General features: G+C 37.6%; 3 protein-coding genes across 3 annotated transcripts; 1 reads left to right on the top strand and 2 right to left on the bottom strand.

Moving 5' to 3' along the window:
• The first annotated feature begins 1,281 nt into the window (after nt 1–1,281).
• LOC18607820 (serine hydroxymethyltransferase 6-like) lies at nt 1,282–5,386 on the top strand. The gene is made up of 4 exons (XM_018116024.2): nt 1,282–2,564; nt 3,158–3,563; nt 4,522–4,623; nt 4,722–5,386. Exons 1-4 carry the CDS (start codon nt 1,512–1,514, stop codon nt 4,943–4,945), a joined length of 1,785 nt encoding a protein of 594 aa, XP_017971513.2. The 5' UTR covers nt 1,282–1,511; the 3' UTR covers nt 4,946–5,386.
• A 3,845-nt stretch (nt 5,387–9,231) lies between these two features.
• LOC18607818 (uncharacterized) lies at nt 9,232–11,544 on the bottom strand. The gene is made up of 2 exons (XM_018114751.2): nt 10,540–11,544; nt 9,232–10,396 (listed from the first exon to the last, which is right to left on the bottom strand). The coding sequence occupies exons 1-2, from the start codon at nt 10,897–10,899 to the stop codon at nt 9,803–9,805; spliced, it is 954 nt and encodes a 317-aa protein (XP_017970240.2). The 5' UTR covers nt 10,900–11,544; the 3' UTR covers nt 9,232–9,802.
• A 763-nt stretch (nt 11,545–12,307) lies between these two features.
• Nucleotides 12,308–18,168, bottom strand: KT2/3 (potassium transport 2/3). Its single transcript, XM_018116347.2, has 11 exons — nt 17,677–18,168; nt 16,644–16,862; nt 15,695–15,853; nt 15,535–15,592; nt 14,849–15,166; nt 14,520–14,759; nt 14,106–14,423; nt 13,766–13,957; nt 13,463–13,538; nt 12,808–13,374; nt 12,308–12,730 (listed from the first exon to the last, which is right to left on the bottom strand). The coding sequence occupies exons 1-11, from the start codon at nt 17,922–17,924 to the stop codon at nt 12,606–12,608; spliced, it is 2,520 nt and encodes an 839-aa protein (XP_017971836.2). The 5' UTR covers nt 17,925–18,168; the 3' UTR covers nt 12,308–12,605.
• Nucleotides 18,169–18,496: the final 328 nt, after the last annotated feature.

Here is an 18,496-nt window from a genome sequence, read left to right as displayed (position 1 = left end):
AGAAACAGGTGTGAAATGAGCTCGTGTGAAGAGGCTAAAGCAGACGCGGAATCCCAACCATATAAACGGGTTTGTTTTTTGGGGGCCTACCCGTGGGATCATGTTTCGACAAACGTGATCGACTCTCTTTGATGATGTGTACGCCTTTGAAATTTCTTCCCGGCCACATGCACTAATACCATTTTCTCCACTCAAAATAAATAAATAAAGGGTTAATTCAAATTCAATTGGAAACAAATCGTTAAGGTTGAAGGTTGTCTTTCCTTGTGAAGCTAGACTCAGGCTCACTTGTATGATCTACCAAGGCTTGGACCGTGCGGGTGGTTATTTGCCACACTAGTTCTGATCCTTCTGTTCTCTTGGTTTAGTTCGGAGTTTTATGAGTTTAATTAAATGGTATTTTATTATTGGAGGGACTATAATTACATGATAGAAATAAGTGATATAGCAAAGTTTGAATTAAGTGGTATTTTATTTCTGGATGGACTATAATTTCGTGGTAGAAGTAATTTACTTAATAAATTTTCCAAAATATTTCCTTCAAATTTGTCTACAAGAAACTAAATATTGAAAATACAAACATTAAAGCCCCTATTCAAGTATTATTGTTGGTGTTTATTGGTTGAATACTTGAAGCACAATTATTGTTTACACCTACTTTCTGATCAATAGATGTTGGATATATACTTAGGTGAACTGGGATGTGACCTTATTTATTACAATAATACCATATGAATAAGATTTAGAAAAACATAGAACTTTATAATATATACATTCAAAACGTTTTCTTGTTTGTGAGTTGTGATGATGAGGATGATGAAATCCATGAGAAGTCTCATGCCATACTTGGACTTCACAAAAATGTTAAATTGTACATGGTCGTCTATATTCTGTAATCGCAAGGCGTGGCACGTTGGCAACATAGGAAGACCGGACCCTCTTTCCCTACACCTCGGATGAATTATGGATTGGTTTTCGGGAAAATTGGGTGGGCTCGCGGCTTGCAAACCATTTGGCAAGTGAGCTCTATAGATATGGATGAAGTCGCGAACATGAAGCTGGGTTCGTTTGCCCACTTTATGGTATATACCCATAAAGTTGGCCTACCCATAAAGTGGGCCTAACAGCCGCATTGGTTATGTCTTCTCACTTCTCCTAACCATTGGGGGTTAATTGGTAACAGGCAACCGAACTTCCCAGTCAACCTCCTCATCAAACCCCTCTGCCATTTGTCCAGGTGCATCCCCTGGAATCTACCTGTCCCCGCCGACCCCACCCCTTCCAGTTCCACAATCTCACCCCCTACCCGAACAAACCAAGCCTGGCCCGTTCTCTACATTTCCCAGCTAAAAGGTGGTTAGGTAAGAGTCAGGGTTTCATATACGCAGGGAGAAATCAGAATTGCACATGGATTCCAATTTCAACTACTGCTCCTGTTTCTGTTACTGTTGCGCCATGCCTTAATTCCTCCAATCAAAAATTTTTTCCTTTTTTTTGTGAACTTTTGTTCCATGGATTTGTCATCTCAATCTACTGACACGTCATCAACCCTCTCTTTGGGGCTAGTATCTCCTTCGCCGCCGTCCCACCGTAGCCAGATCGTCGATGACTCCATTACTCTCCAGCTGGACACCAGGGACACCACCCACCCAGTCCCACCTGTCCCTCTCCAACTACTGGAACCGCAAACGGAGAACCATAACTCTCTCCAAAACGGGAAGCAGAAAGAAAGCGAGAGTTACAACGAAGATGAAGAGAGTAAGGAAATGGAAGAATTCCATATATTAGGGCATCCTATGTGTCTCAAAAGGCGGAGAGACAGTTGTTCGTCGTCGTCGTCGTCGTCGACGAAGCGAATGACGGTGGAGCCGGATCTTGAGACGAGAAAAGCAACCGTGAAATCATGGGGCAGCCAGCCGCTCCACGTGGCGGATCCTGACGTGTTCGACATAATGGAACAGGAGAAAAAGCGGCAGTTCCTGGGGATTGAGTTGATTGCCTCTGAAAATTTCGTTTGCCGGGCCGTTATGGATGCTCTTGGAAGCCATTTAACCAACAAATACTCCGAAGGTATGCCAGGAGCAAGGTATTATGGCGGGAACCAGTATATTGATGAAATAGAAACCCTTTGTTGGAAACGAGCATTGGAAGCTTTTGGGCTTGATGCAGAGAACTGGGGAGTCAATGTGCAGCCTTATTCATGTACCTCAGCCAATTTTGCGGTGTATACTGGGTTGCTGTTGCCCGGAGATAGGATCATGGGATTGGATACGCCTTCTGGAGGGAATACGAGTCACGGATATTATACTCCAAATGGGAGGAAGGTGTCTGGTGCATCAATATTTTTTGAGAGTTTGCCATATAAAGTGAATCCGCAAACTGGGTATATTGATTATGAGAAGTTGGAGGAAAGGGCACTTGATTTTAGGCCCAAGATATTGATTTGTGGTGGGAGTTCCTATCCGAGGGAATGGGATTATGCAAGGTTTAGACAAATTGCGGATAAGTGTGGTGCTGTTTTGCTGTGTGACATGGCTCAGATTAGTGGTCTTATTGCTGCTAAGGTGTGAAACTGTGAATTTCTACTATTTAGTAGGTGCTTTGCTTCATGTGGTTAGCTTTCTGTGTTAGTGGCAGACGCTTTTCACTGATGAATTTGATGATGGAGTTTAATTATATTGCTTGGCTCTATTCTAGACCAATACTAGATCCAGTATTCCACTTTACCTTTTGAGTTCAAATTTATTAGAAAATCCACTTACTGTGCTATTGTTTTCTTAAATCTCGTAAGGCTAGTCTTTTAGAGGATTTTAGGTGCAGTTTACTTCTTAAATGTAAAAGGTGGTATTTAATGCAACTATTATTAACATAAGCAATTTCTAGTTAGTGCAGACTACCTATTGAGACTGGTGTAGCTATTGTGGTAATATGGAACTTTTTAGATGGAGATACTATTCTAGTTTCAGTGCATTCATGAGTTTTTTAGTTTTCTCATTGGATTTATGTTAGAGATGGTTGAATAACTTCATTTTTGGACATGCCTATGAATTTATCTTCATTGGCTTGTTTTCAGGCTATCAATTTTGAAAATTTTAAAACAGCCGTCATCTTAATAGGAAACTAATCCTAAATAATATGGTGTTTGATTTTTTTACAGGAATCTGCCAACCCCTTTGACTACTGCGACATTGTTACCTCAACCACCCATAAAAGCCTCCGAGGTCCCAGAGGAGGTATAATTTTCTATAGGAAGGGTACAAAGCCAAGGAAGGGAGGGATGCTTCTAAGCCAAGGAGATGACAATGATCAATATGATTTTGAGGAAAAGATAAACTTTGCTGTTTTTCCATCTTTGCAAGGTGGACCGCATAATAATCATATTGCTGCTCTTGCCATAGCATTGAAGCAAGTAGCTACTCCAGAGTACAAGGCTTATATGCATCAAGTGAAGAAAAATGCTCAGGCTTTAGCATCTGCATTGTCAAGAAGAAAATGCAGGCTAGTTACTGGAGGCACGGACAACCATTTGTTACTCTGGGATCTAAGACCTTTTGGGTTGACAGGTAGAACGCTTTGTTGGCAATCTCCTTCAAATTAAAATAATTGTTATATGATGTGAAGTTGAACCTACTTGTGCTTTTGCATTTTTGTTTTTCATTTTATGTTGTTCTTGTTAATTTAAAGATCCTTTGACAGTCAGGACTTGACCTAATTTTGTATTTTTGATTGCTAGTGTTGACTTTCTTGGTTTAATTAACTGAGGGATTGATTATTTATCATGTTTCTGATAATTTGTGCTTGCAATAGATGTTTTAATTGCCTTTAAGAGATAATAAACTCCTGTGGCTAAGAAAATATGAGTATCAAATGGACCAACTATTTTGATTCCCTCTTTATACCTTTCCCTCAATTTTATGTATTTTTTTTATGGGAGGCAGTAGGGGGCTGTGTGCAATTTTGTCTAGTGGCCCAAAGCAGAAAATATTGTAACTTTCAGTTGCTAAAAAAAAAAAACAAATTTAGGTGGTGCTTTAGATGAGGAAATGGAAATAAATATTTTTTTGTTATGTGTGCAATTTGATTGAGAATAATTGGCTCCAAATTTTTACTTGACTTCAGTCAGTCGGGATGTATTTTATTGCTTACTTTTGTAGAAAATAAACATAATGGTTTTAGATATTTACAACTCTTGCATATGCTTGCAGAACTTCTCTATGATTTCACTTCTTCTGTTGATTGGGGATGGTTCAAATGCTATAATTGTTCAAGTTATAAAAAGAACTCAAGTTTCAAAGTTTAAGTGTATAGAATAATGGATCTCATCTCCTCTTTGCTTCTCTTACACATTCACAGACATAGAATTTAGACATTTTTGTTTGTTCACGTATTTTATCTGTTGGGAGCATGCCTTTTCACACCCGCCTGTAGTTAGTTTTCTGTTAGCTGATAGAATTATTACATGTATCCCAACTCTCTTCTATGTCAGAGCATGCCTAATCTTCTAATGTTTTTTATTGCTAGGTAAAATTTATGAAAAGGTTTGTGAGATGTGTCATATTACTCTGAATAAAATCGCTATTTTTGGTGATAATGGTGCCATTACTCCTGGAGGAGTAAGGATTGGTAAGTGTAGATCTCATTTAATTGAAGTTTGCAACTTTCTAACCCTTGATGAGGGAGGTTTAGGCTATTATAATGACTTTTCATGTTGAATTGTGCAGGTACTCCTGCTATGACATCGAGAGGTTGCCTAGAGTCTGATTTCGAGACAATTGCTGACTTTCTCCTTAGAGCTGCACATATTGCAAGTATGATGCAGCGTGATCATGGGAAATTGCAGAAGGCCTCCTTGAAGAGTCTCCACAATAATAAGGATCTTTTGGAGCTCCGAACACAAGTTGAGACTTTTGCATCTCAGTTTGCAATGCCAGGTTATGACATTTGAATGAGTTGTGGGGATGCCTTTTACCAAGGAGTCTCATTCTGCCTCCTAGACTAAAACTTGATATGACCCAATTTCAGATCCTCTGTTTGGTTTCTGAATTAGCAACCACAATTTTATCAGCTACAGTTCTGGCAGTTGCCACCCATCGTGAATTTGAATGCAATCTCAGCAGATGAATCCTTGTTGCTCCAAGGAGGAAGCAAAGGTTGTTTTTCCGTGACCAACACACCCCACCCCACACCACTCGACCTCACTTGTGTCTTCTAAAATGTTGGCAGAATGCCTGTGAAAATGGGTTTAGCATGGTATTGTTGCAACAATTTTGCGGTCACACGCTCGTGTTTGGAAACATATTTCCCCTCATTGCTATTCTCCTAGTTGTGTTTGCAGATTTGTTGAATTTTGATTATAAGAAATTAAACCCTGAATTCGTTTCTTTTCTTTTCCTTGTTTGATACAGTGAATCCAGTGTAAGATCAACAATTCGTTGATCTGCCTTTGCAAATGTATGACCAAAATGTCATCATGTAAAGCAGCTTATCTGTTCTTCGATTTTTTCATGGTTAAGTAATTAAGGGAAAACTGAAAACTCATATTTTTAAATTGTATCTTCATGTTTTATTAGTAACCAGCTATGGTAAGCAATATGGAGAAAGGGTATCAACAAGGCATGGTGTCTACGAGAGTTGATTTGGCTTCCAAATGAAAGGTTTCTTATTCTCAGTTACAGTATCTAATGCTAGGTTTTATAGTAGAGGTACCTATCTATAAATTCCTTCTCATAATTAAAAGACCTGCTGATATACTGTAATGAAATGGAATTTTCCATCAGAACTCAGAACAGGTACTGGATTCGTGATCTAGGGAGTAGTAGGGGTTTCAATGCTTCATCTTTCATGGCGTGTATTCACGTGAAGAAACATAATTTTGTTTGCAACAAGAACAGCTATTGATTGAACAGAATATGCTAAAATTCTGAAATAATGGCGAACCAGAAGTTCATTGCATTGACAATTCTCTTCCCTTCTTAATATAAAATGCTTCGGCCGCTGTCTTTTCTTTTTCTTTTGCCATGCTCCGGCTGATTTCATGGACCGTGATTTTGAATGAAACAGTAGTGGGTTTTATAAACAACTTTTATTTGATGTTGGTTGTCAATGTTGTGCGGCTAATAGCCTAATACTACGCTTTTTAGCTATAAAACTTTGTATTAACTCCTAAAACCCATATTGTATACTTAAAATATAATTCCGAATCCACACTTTGTTTTGCTTCAACTGTTTCAGTTTCAACATTACACTAAAAAAGGCTAGAAAGGCCTATCATAGGCACAGAGATTCTAGTTCAACAAGTTACAAATTCCAATATCTAGTCGGGGATACTTTTCCAACTAGATGTCTTGTTCCCATTGGGTTTCAATGGAACAAAATCCTCAAGATATCATGCCAGAAAAAAGAAAAAAGATGTGGACTGTCGACTTCACTTGTTCATGATTCATATGAAAACAAAAGGGGGTCAAAAGGCTCCAAGTGTGGTTAAGGGTGACAAGATGAGACAGAAACGGTTTCTAATTTAAGCTCTGGATTTGGCCATTAGGCCCTTGTTTCAACACATTACTCATTTTGTGCAAATTTTCATTGTTTCCAACATTCATTGTTCACTAGGTGGTAGGCAGCACGCAGCTTAATAATGTTGATGTTTTTCTTCGTTTGTGGGAAAAATATTCAAACCTCTCATCTATTCCCATTTTGTGGATGGTTTATTTCCTTCGGTTTTTTAATCCAACGATTTTTTTCAAGCCAGGCCAGGATTTTAAGAGTAGGCAAAAAGGCAAATTGCTATTTGTTTCAATCGAGACCTACTATGGTGGAATTGACCCAAAGAGGCGATAGTGCATGTACTTGACATTCTTCATTGATTTTTTTTTTTGTTATATCTATGATATTATGTTACTGTAAGCTGGAAAAATATGAGAAAAACAGAAAAAAAAAAAAAAGATATTGGGAAAGCAAGAATCTTAATGAAGTTTTCTTTTGGTGAATGCTTACGTGAATTTTTATGTACTATTCCATTACGTGGGGATACTATGATCTATGGAGTAGGTTGTACCGTTTGATGAAGATGTGGATTCAATAATAAAAATGTTTTTGAAAGTTCAAAAATGAAATTTCATGTAATCTTATGAGGAACTGCCCAAGTGCCACTACATTTTGCATCCATCAGATATTTTGACAAATTGGTTCAAATTATCTTTTAAATGCATCAACAATTGAAAATTATAGTCTTTCCCCATAATATAAAGTCTTTACTTAAAAATCTCTAAAAATGAAAGGATCAATTATCTATGATGCTATACAGGAATTTTCTTCTTTTTTTTTTTTCAAGAATATTTTGTATAGCGTTGATTACTTTTGTCATGATCACTCTAAGAGATAGGATGAATTTTACTTCTGTTGGTATAATGAGAACGTTGCATAATTAAGTGAGTTAAAATGTCATGAATCTCAATATAAGTAAAAAGTTAAAATGAGTTTAAATTTATCTCTTTTTGAGTTAAAAAATTGAACTTCTTTACATTTTACTTTCCTATTAAAGTTTCAATATACAAAGTACAGAAGCATCATCCTTTCCCTATCTATTCTCTGAAAAATTCATGTCAATCTTATCGATTCAATCCATGTTGAGGATGATTTCGTTACATTGAATGTAATACAGAAGAAATCACTTTCACAGATGCCCTCTCTTAGATAATTTCAAGAAAAGGGGGTGAAAAGAGAATGAAAAGAAGGAAAGGGGACCAAGAGAGAAGGAAGGAAGTGAGGAATCAAAAGCAAGGGGGAGAAGGGTAAAAAAGGACTGAGTTGAGACAAGAAACTTTGAGGGAGCTTTCATCATCAGCAACCTCAACAACACAATTGCTTTCAGCCCAAACGAAACACGAATCAGACAAAAGCACCCGTGAGAAAGAAAACTGCCCTTTGGAAAGGAGAAAGAAAAAAAAGAAAAGAAAAGGAAAAGGAAAAGAAGGAACTTAGGAATCTCTCTCTCTCTCTCCTTCCTGTTGTCCTTTCCCCCCCCAACTTTTTCCATCATTGTTTCACAACCGAAATGATTAGTCATTTACTATCACAACTCTGGAGAATCTCTTATGGAAATTGCAAAAGATATGTTTGAAGAAACCTTTCCACATTTTATGAGGACACTGTTTTTCTTGCTTTGGGCAAGAAAATCAGCCAAAATAGCAGTATTGGAGGATTCCTTTTCCCACTATAAAGTGCCACCAAAATCCAACTGTTTGCCTTGCCTATATCCGCCACCAAGGAATTTTTATTTTGATATTCATATTTATAATAATGTTATTTTGTATTAAGTTTAATCAAATTTTTATACAGAAATGTATCGAGTTTAACTTATTTTAAAAAGTGATGGATAGAGTCTCTTTCAAACTTCTTTGAATTATAATTAGATGTTTGTACCATACGTTATATTGTTGTAATAAATATTTGAAAAAAAGTATTTCTCTGTCTAACTAATTAGAGTATTAAACCAAATCAAATGTAAATGTGCTGCATGATTAGTTGAAGGTTTAGATGTCTGACCCACATATACGTATAAACAAAAAAGTCTAGTCCTTTCAAACATTGGTGAAAATGAGTCATTGTCTCATTAGTTTTTCAGAGTGTCTTGTTGGCGGGTAGCATAAAATCCCTTTTTAGGTATAATCTTTCTTTTTAAGTTTGACATGAGAAGGATCTTTTGTTTTTATGAGAAATATCCAAATTTCCTTTGCATGGAAGCTGTTCCTAGCTATGTTAATTGTTCATTCTCCTGTCTTTATCTTGTATGGGTTTTTTTGTTCTAGGAATGCTCAAAATCATTTCCCCATTAGTTTTCTTAACTGCAATTGCAGCACATTTTCAATGATAGCCATGCAATCAAAGTTCATAAGCTCGAAAGGCAGTTAAATCTTCAAATTTGTACTGCAAATTAAACTGGAACACAAGGTGAAAATTCCTTCATGATTGCCAAAAATTTACCTATGTTCCAACAAATGGAAAAAGACACCTTAGTGAGGACATGAGTTGACAATCACTACTGTTGATGAAAAAGCCTTGAGCATTTTAGCTTGATTTGCTTCTAATTTTTGATCTTTTTGTTTTTCACCAAACAAATAAAGGAGAGTAGCAGTAGAAATTCTTTCATCAGAAAGATAAAAAGGGGGCAAACAAGAAGCATCATTTTCTTGATTTGCCTCTAGTTTTTGGATAAGAAGATTGCTCATCAACTTCATGAACATATCTCTGTACATTTGAATACAAGATCTGATTCTAGTTTTTGGACAAGCAAGAACTCAAGGAGCATCATTTCCGTTTCCTCCTGGATAACATTTCTTTTTTAATTATTAACAGCAGAAGAATCTGCCCTCTGGCTCTGGATTGGAAGTTCTTGCTTTCTGTAGAAGCTAATGGCTGTCTTATATATTCTTCTTGTTTTTTCGTATCTTGAGATAGTAATGTTGCTTTTCTTCGAAGCAAGAATCATATTCTCCTTCCCTTAAGCCATTTCCATTTTTCTGGGTTTTCCTCATAAAAACGTTTCCTTCTTCCCTCAACTCCCAGACTGTTGCAGCTGCAAACACTTGACTCCCAACATTTAACAATAAGTTGAAACTTAGAAACATGTTAAAAGGGCCAAAAGAGAAATAAAAAAGGGAAAAATAAACCAAGAAACTGAGTGACATGATGCCACTTTAACAACTGATACTTTCAGTTTCACATCTTTTCACTTTTTTTTTGGAGTTATTTTTTTTTCACTTCTCTCTCTAACTATAGCTACACATGTCCAAACTTTATCTATCTACCTATGAGTGCACATGTCCAAAAGCTTTTTCCTTCCTTCAACTATTTCATCAAAGAAGTCATCAATCTGTCCAATTATAGTCTCCACCCCACATCGCAACAACCCAAAGCAACTCTTCAAGTTGTTAATCTTGTCTTCGATCTCAACTTCTGATCCATACTTCACAATTCTCTCCAATTCCTCTCTTACCTCTTCGACTGCAATCCTGGCTTCCCTGAATTCATAAAGCATAATTCCTGGCTGCCCACCAATTTGTTCCATTTCATTAGATACCCTTTGATGCAGTCTTGCAATTGAAACCATGAAAGCTGAGCCAAATATCACATTTCCCTCATGCTCTCTATTGACAAAGCTCAATTCAGGGCAATAATATACAAGCCCGCTAAGCAATATCATTAAAAGTAAAGAACTAACATTCCTCATTGCATAAAGAACACCTCGAAAACCATTGAAACCATTCAACTTCGATTCTATAGGAACATTCTCATCAAATCTTAGTGCTACTTGTCTTGCTCTTGTTACCATCAGATTTCTGTTTTCCTCTTCCAACCCAACAATTTCCCTTTGGCAGCCAATGATTGCCCGTATAACCTACAGCAAGAATAGACAATCACAAAATAACTTCATTGACATTAGCTAATATAAACAAGGAAGAAAACCCTAGATGGAACGCTTCTATTTGGACAATTTTTGGTGTTTAACAATATGTTTTGGTTATGTTTTTCTGCACTGACCTGGCGAGAAAACTGTGGGTTGAAGTGCGGATGATGATCGAGGGAGGAAGCAATATTGCCACCAGAAGAATAATAACTTTCCATCCCGGAGATGCCAGATTTGAGTACAAGACAGGCTTCCCAGAGCCTGGAGCTTTCGTCCATGTATTCATCAAGCCATTTTTCTCCTACAGGAAGGTGAAGCTTTTGAACCAAAACGGTCAATTGGGAATGGAAGGATCGGAGTGAAGAGAGGACTTTTTGGAGGAATTGGATTGACATGAAGTTACAAGAAAGGAAGGAGCAATCGAGTTCTTCAAGTCCTCGGGTGAGCAAGTTGTAGAAGCCATTGACGGAAGAAGTGGTGCATGAAGGATCCATAATAGAAGGTCAGAAAAAAAAAATAGAAATAATAAAAAGATGGTATGGTGGGAGAAAAATTTGACGGAGATTGATAGATATTTATACTGGAAGATGAAGAAAAAGGTGTAGAAGTGATGAATAGCTAGCTTAATAGCTCAGGTTTCTATGGTGAAAAGGATTGTTGGGTGCAATTATGTATGTTTCCTATAGAGTGGAGGCGATGATTGGGAATCTGTTGGCTTCAATTTTTTAAATTTAAGAAAAAGCCAACAAAAAAAAAAAAAGCACAAAAAAGATGAAACATGAAAATTCATTATATATATACTTACAGTACTCTCCCCAGAGGGAGGTTCAGTACAATTAATACTACATGGACATATTGAAAGTAAATCAATCAAAACAATCTTGCAGCTCTTTATTCTATGATATGTTAGATTTTGCTCCTTGGGCTGTAAAAGTTTGACTACTTTGACTGAGATTCTCCTTCTCATTCTTCCATTTTGATTTGGTTCTCCTTTTGAATTGAGTGCCCTTTGGCTCCTTGACCTTTTTCCCCAACTTCTCCAACATCTTCGTTTCCACATCTTCTTAGCTTCAACCTTTCGGGTTCTGTATTCCTCCAAGGGCATGTTCTTTATCTTGGCCAGTTTTTATTCGAGTGGGAATAGAGATGATGGGGTTTCTTTGCATGGGAGAGATTAATTAATTTATGTTTTTAGACTTTACAATGTGGATTCTTTTTCTCTTCCAAGAACCGACATTCTATTTTAGGCATCAAATTTAAGATTTATCTGTTTAACTTTTAAAAGGAATATGATTATGTTTCAACATGTATATATATATATATATATATGCTACCTACTGATTCTTTACAGTGGTATTTCTTAAGGGTTGTGCCCTTGGGAATGGGCCATGGCACTATAATAATGAAATTCCTGAAATCGCCCAACCAGATATACACTAAACTCTTGTTGACAGTATTACAAGGAAAAGAAGAATAAAAACAAAGCAGCCGCGGTTTCACCCCATATAGAGAGTATTCATTCATCTGGAACCTCATCAGGGAAAACTCTCGTTAGTTGGAATAGACCAAAGCAATGAAAGGACAACACTCCCGAGAGTGAATTGCATGATATATTCGGTGGTTCAACAACGTGTTGTAACATCAAGCTGAACAGATTACAAAATTTGGGGCCCAACCCCAATGAAAACAATCTACTTTCTGATACGTATGGGAATTCTTCTTGTTTGCGCCTTGTAAGATACGTCCAAGACCCAAGGCTTTCTCAACTTCGAACACATTCATTAGCTAAACAAAATGATGATCAGCGACAATGTTACGGAATCGATTTGATTAATTTAGCATATTTTTATTGGTCTTATTGCAATCTTGCATTGAGTATGTTCAACTAAAGATCATCATCACTTTGAATCAAGTGATCATTTAATTTCTCAAGCTTATGAAAATTACTTGAAGTAGGATTCACCCTTTGGATACGTACATAAAAAGCATCCAAAGAGAACAAGGAGAGGCAAGTTAAGGCCTCTAACCGTTAGCAGTTTCAACCTGATAGCCCAGAAGGAAAAACAATAAACCAAGGGAAGAAAAACATTTCCCTGGTTATGTAATTTACAAATTGTATAAGGTTGTGCTTTCCTTGTGAAACGCATACTGCTGAAGAAGAGTTAATCTGTCTGGATCCAATTAAGTTTGATTACCTAGGCTAATTTATTGGTTCTGCAACAATGAAAAGCTTATCGTTATCTCTGATCACTTCAATGGAATCAATTTCAGCCCCTCCTTCATCTGTTACAATCGCATTCCTTGGATCAATCCCGAACTTTTCACCTGTTACAAATGATTAAGTTACTTGCTGTATAAGAAAAATGATACATAGATATAAGTTGTTTGAGCTTGGTACAAACCTGCAAAGTTCTTGAGCTCATCAAGAGAATCTGGCAACCTAATTAGCTTCCCGGGCTCCATACAACAAGATTCTGTTCTCATTAGAGGATGACCTCTATAAATGCTCACCCTTAGGGGGTCTAGTCCTCTGCATTTGCCTAATATGCATACATCCTCCCTTTCAAGCTTCTTCAATAGTTCTTCACCAGATGTGGTATCAGTTACTGTAATTCGATGGCCAATCTCTCGCTTCTTCAGCATTTCATTCAAAGCTGTGGAAGAAAATTCATATGTATTTGCATTAATGACATCTGCTCCATTCATTACTAGTAGATTAACCATGTCTTCATGTTTCTCTCTCATGGCAATTTGTAAAGCTGTTAATCCATGGCGATCCTTTGCATCCACACTTAATCCGTGTTTCAATAGTTCTTGCATCACGGTCAGATCATTTCTTTTTGCAGCAGTGCATAAGAGATCACCAGCAGTGAACGAGTCAGAAATGGCGGCAAAATGGTATAGGACCGTAAAGATAGAATGGTGCTTTGCGGATATAGCATCCCATAATGCAGTGTTACCATTCATATCTGCCACATATGGTAAAAGAAGATATAATCTTAAGAATTTGATTGATTCTGAGATGAATCTAATTAAGGCATGAACATCTTATTTTACCTCGTACATGTACATTGCAAGCATGCTTAAGGAGTACCAGTACACATTCTTCATGCCCTTTTGATGCAGCAATGTGCTGAGGAATCACACAAGATAGGAGCAATTACTAATTATAGATGGTTTCTTTTAGTTGAATTTATTCTAATCGTACCAGTTTATAAAGAAAACTAATCAGTGCTGAAGCCTTCGAGTCTGAGCTCAAGGTCCTAAGAAGAGAGCTAGGCAAGACTAACTATTGTAATTGCTAATTCATGAACATTCATGTGAGGTACATGTTGACTGGACAGATAAATAAAAACTTACCAATGGGGTTCTCCCTTCAGAATCTCCTACGTCAGGGTCCAACCTTGCCTTCAGAAGCTCATCGAGAAAAGCAGCATTGCCTGCATCGGCCACAGTCAGCAAACTAATAGCAATGTTTTTTGGATCACCATCTTCTTCTCCACCCTCTATTACTAAATCTCCGATTTTATGATCCTTAAGCCTTTTGTTTTGCTGCAACACATTACATGTTCAACTTTTAGTCACTGAATAACTAGATTTTAGTTAGTAACCAGAGAAAGAATTCTCAGACAAAACAGATAGCATTTTAAAGAAATCAACAAGAGAGGAATAAACTCTTGAAACTAGCGAATCAACTGACCTGAAGGAAGTTTTTAAGGATAGCAACATTATCTTCTTGTTTGGTCTGCATTGCTGCAATCAGATCGGTGGTTTTGAGCCTCAAGAGTTGGGAAAGTGTCTTTGTTCGAAATGTAAATCTTTGCGGTCTGCAACAAAGTGCACCAATTTCTCCAAAGATGTCCTCAGAACGCAGAGTTCCAACAGCCAGCTCTTTCTCCATCTCATAGTCAATGATTTCCACTTCTCCGGACACAATGATGTAAACATCATCTGGCGCTTCATTCTGCATGATCACATCCTCTCTCGGTGGTAAATATTCAGCTTTCATCTTTGCAACCTGATTATTTCGAGACACACCCAAAGGTCAAATTTTCTTGTGCTATAACTAATGTTCATTACAAATTTGATCAGGAGCAAAGGGTAGTACGCCTACCAGGTGCAGCAGCATCTCCCTTGATGTACCATTGAAAAGATATACTTTCTTCACTGTTGGTAAGAACAAATGCTGGCAGATGCCTGTATAAATGGATTTTGGTAATTGTTCAATGAGTTGCTGCTGGTTCAATCTCTCAGCCTTAAACCTTAAACACATGTAGGCCAATATCTGCTCTTTCAACCTAGCAGGCAACCGGTTTCTAGAGACAAAATTTGATGCTGCTTCAATACTATTCCTCTGCACCATCAGCCAGAAATTCCATGAAACTCAATATACAGCCTAATTGAATGGACATAATTAAATAGGCAACAGACGGAAGTACATACAAATTCCATGGTACGACGAGTTCCTTCAACCACTAAATTTGTCATGTTACCGATTATATAAGCAGTTAAGCCAAGGTTGAAGAGCATGTAGAGAATTATAAAGATCATTTCCACAGTGTTCACGGCATGGAGATCACCATAACCAACTGTGGTCATAGTGGTGATGGACCAATATAAAGCTGAGATATATCTGATCCTAAGGCTCGTCTCCCTGAAATTTGGATTCACTGACCCCAGCCACGTCCTTCCCTGGTGCGGATATCGGTCAGCTAGCAGGTAGTAAATGCATCCAGCACAATGCACTAGAAATAATGTCACCTGCATCCCAAAATAATTCGAGTCAATATAAATTTGATCATTATATTGGTGAATTCCGAGTGTTTTTATACGAAACAATTCTCATATTTTCAACCCTGGAGCCATACTTATACAGGCAGGTGGGCTTAAACACAAACAAAGATGGGCCTAGAAGACAGGCCTCAGGCTAATTCACCAGCCTGTTTCTACAAATCTAAGTATAGTTTTATTTCGTGATTTTATCCATCGCCAAATTTGCTCGTGGACGAGACGGGCACCGGCTTGAAAGTCACAACTGGGTCTATTAGATTAAAAGTTAATAGAAACTCTTATTAGGGTTATGTTTTTTTCTTTCCCAAAAAGGAAAAATGGTTGCAAATTTTACTCACAGCTAGAAGCCTAGCACATCGGATCCAGAAATAGCTGAATCTGATGTCCTTCTCCAGCCTACAAGTGAAGATGGAAAAACGTAAGATTAAGGGGTGATAAAAAAAATTTGTGATCAGAACCTGATTTAAAAAACCAGGGAATAAATGAAGCAATATTAACCTGGTGAAAAGCTGCTTGACACGCCTGAGACGCCAAAATCTGAGCAATCCTAAAAGGGAATAAGAGATGCCCACTTTGCTTTTGCCAGTGAACAAGTAGCCTAGTGCCTCAAATGGGATAGTTGATGCCAAATCCATTAAGAACCATGTTGACAGGTACCTATCCCCACCAAAGACCATACCATCAATTTTCTTCATTCGCAAAACTTATAATTCTCAATTACCCATTTGGATGAGTTGCTTTAATTATGGGAATCATCCTAATCCCAGTGAAACTATGTGCTCAGAAATGGGCTTGGGGAGGGGTGGAGGCAGACGGCAAATACTATAATCTCCATTACGCAAAAAATATTTGTAAACTACCCAAAATTTAGTTTGACTGAATAGGGTAGCTGGCAAGATTCTACAGTTTGTGCAGTTGAAGTTGGAGCAATGATGACCGGATGGGACTTTGCAGCAACTCAGATTCTTGAAGCCCACCCACAATCTCGATTGACCCAATTTCTTTTTTATTGAAAGAAATATTATGATAATATGGCGAAAGTTAGATTTCCTTTAATTATTGAAATAATTATGTGTCCGTCTGGTTCCCTGTCCCAAAGCAGAACTAGAAATTGGAAGAGCATTTTCGTTGCTTTTGTGGAGGGTTATCATTTTGAAGAGCAGTACTACCATAAGCACGTGGCTGCGGGTCAAGCAAGTTGCATATGATAGAGACAAAGCAATATGTGTGAACCTGTCATGGGGTTATATTTCTCCCTCCATTTCATTACCAATTTAGAAACCTACTCTTTCAGATTATACATGTCATAACCAAACTCTCTTTCTTCCATTTTTATATGTTTTACAATGAATTAGAATGTTTCTGGTTGACTGATTAAGCATCAAGTCCGAACTGATCTCCTTCTTTCATGACTGTACATTTAATTGAGAATTTTGAGTTAACTAACCTCACAGCAATCTTTTTGGAGTCCTGGACAAGCAGATGGGTTCTTCGATCAATGTAGGCAACAAAAAATGTCAAGACAATATCAACTGCGAAGAATAGGTCCACAATGTTGTCGGCAATGTAGAGTCTCCTTGGAGGAGAGGAACTAAAAAAGGACACTTCAAAGGGGTAAACCCATGCAGAATAAAATACTAACAACACCATAAATGTTTCCCAGCACCTGCATTGCATACGTCAAAACACTAATTATTTTACTTGAATTTGCTTGCAAAAAGCAAGGTTGCAATTATTGTACTACTGTTAGCTAAGGTCTCTGCAGACATCTACGTTTATCACTTTTGCCTTTTTTCCATTTCTGTTTCCTTCTTTCGGGTTTAGCTTTACGTAAAAGCTAGTGTTTCGATACCAAAAGTCCAGCATACCGTACTCTCTCTTTTTGCTGAGAATAGTTGATCTGGGGTTGGTGAGATGCTAAAAGTGATTATGAAGTAAGATCAGATGCTACCCATTTGGTCAAGTATAATCAAGAAATGGGGCACGCAGGGAATAATATAAGACAGGAAATTCAAGGAATTTGGAGAAAGTTGAACTCTAGCAATAGATCAAGCTACACAAAATTCGAGTTTTGAGGTAATTTTGAAGTCTCAAGCTTATTTCTGTTTTTACCAGAACTAGGTATCAAGTCAACTCACATCTGAACTGAGTCAAAGCATCTGTCAAACCCATATCGACTCAAACAAAGAAAAAGCTGAGAAAATTTATGCTACAAGTATTGCTAGGGTAATCTCCAGTAAGTTAGGTAAATGCTTTAACTTCCCATCTCACGTGCACCTTTTTTTTTTTTTTTTCTGTGTGTGCAGGTAAATTTGCTGATCTAACTGAACATGACTATATATGTGCATGTTGACATGCATTTATGTAACAAAATTGTAGAACATAAGCATGCTTTTCATGTACCAACAAATCGTATTCTTCACATAAGAAATTATCTTTATTTGACAAAATAATTCATCTCTGGCAATCAGCTGTACTACCTGTATCTTGAATCCATAGGAGAGATGATCCATCCTTTGGACTTTATTTGATTCTGGTTATAGCTTGAAACACCCAAAGGAGGAAGTATAAGCTTTGACAAGCTACTCAAACTGAGAGGCGTGTCTTCATCTGATTCAGAGTGTGGAGTTTCAGCCTTGCCCGGGCCGTTTTGCTGCTGAACCCTCTTCATGCTAGATGTTAACTTAAAAGCTTCTGGAGTAAATTTCATTTCCATTTCTACAGACATCTTCTATGATGGTGGGGTTTTAAAGATGAGCTAAGTAAAGAGAGAACGACAGTGAAAGAGAGCTCCTCTTGGATTAAATGGAAGCAGAGAAGACGGGAGGGAAAGGCAAGGCCAACAAGGAGAGTAAGAGATGAGAGTTGATATTATTGTGGGTGTGGGAAAGTACTTGGTGGTCCTCAAAAACAATAGCTGAAGAAGTGACCCTCTGAAGTGAAATGAGGCCTCTAGGGAAAACCGGCTTTATGGCTAATGGAAACCACCTGCCTTGATTGATGTATATATTGCGATAAGATGCCAAATGGAATTGGTGGCTTGTGCAATATTTGGCTTAATTTGTACGTGTAAGGACCGTAACAAAGCCATTTTCTCCCTCTCTCTCTCTCTCTCTCTCTCATACATATAATTCCAACATTATAATCATACCACAATGTTACCAATATTACCCACACTTTTGTTGGGCTGAATCGTCATAGACAGGTATGCCAAGAGAGCCAAACTTTGGAAGAGTTTTCCCCCTCGATGCATTTCCTGCACCAAACAATCCCATAATTTGGCCTAATAGCGAGCTAGTG

The sequence above is a fragment of the Theobroma cacao genome, chromosome 2 (genome assembly GCF_053813885.1).
Source record: "Theobroma cacao isolate CCN51 chromosome 2, ASM5381388v1, whole genome shotgun sequence".
NCBI classification, from domain to species: Eukaryota; Viridiplantae; Streptophyta; class Magnoliopsida; order Malvales; family Malvaceae; genus Theobroma; species Theobroma cacao.
This window is presented reverse-complemented; position numbering and strand designations above follow the sequence as displayed.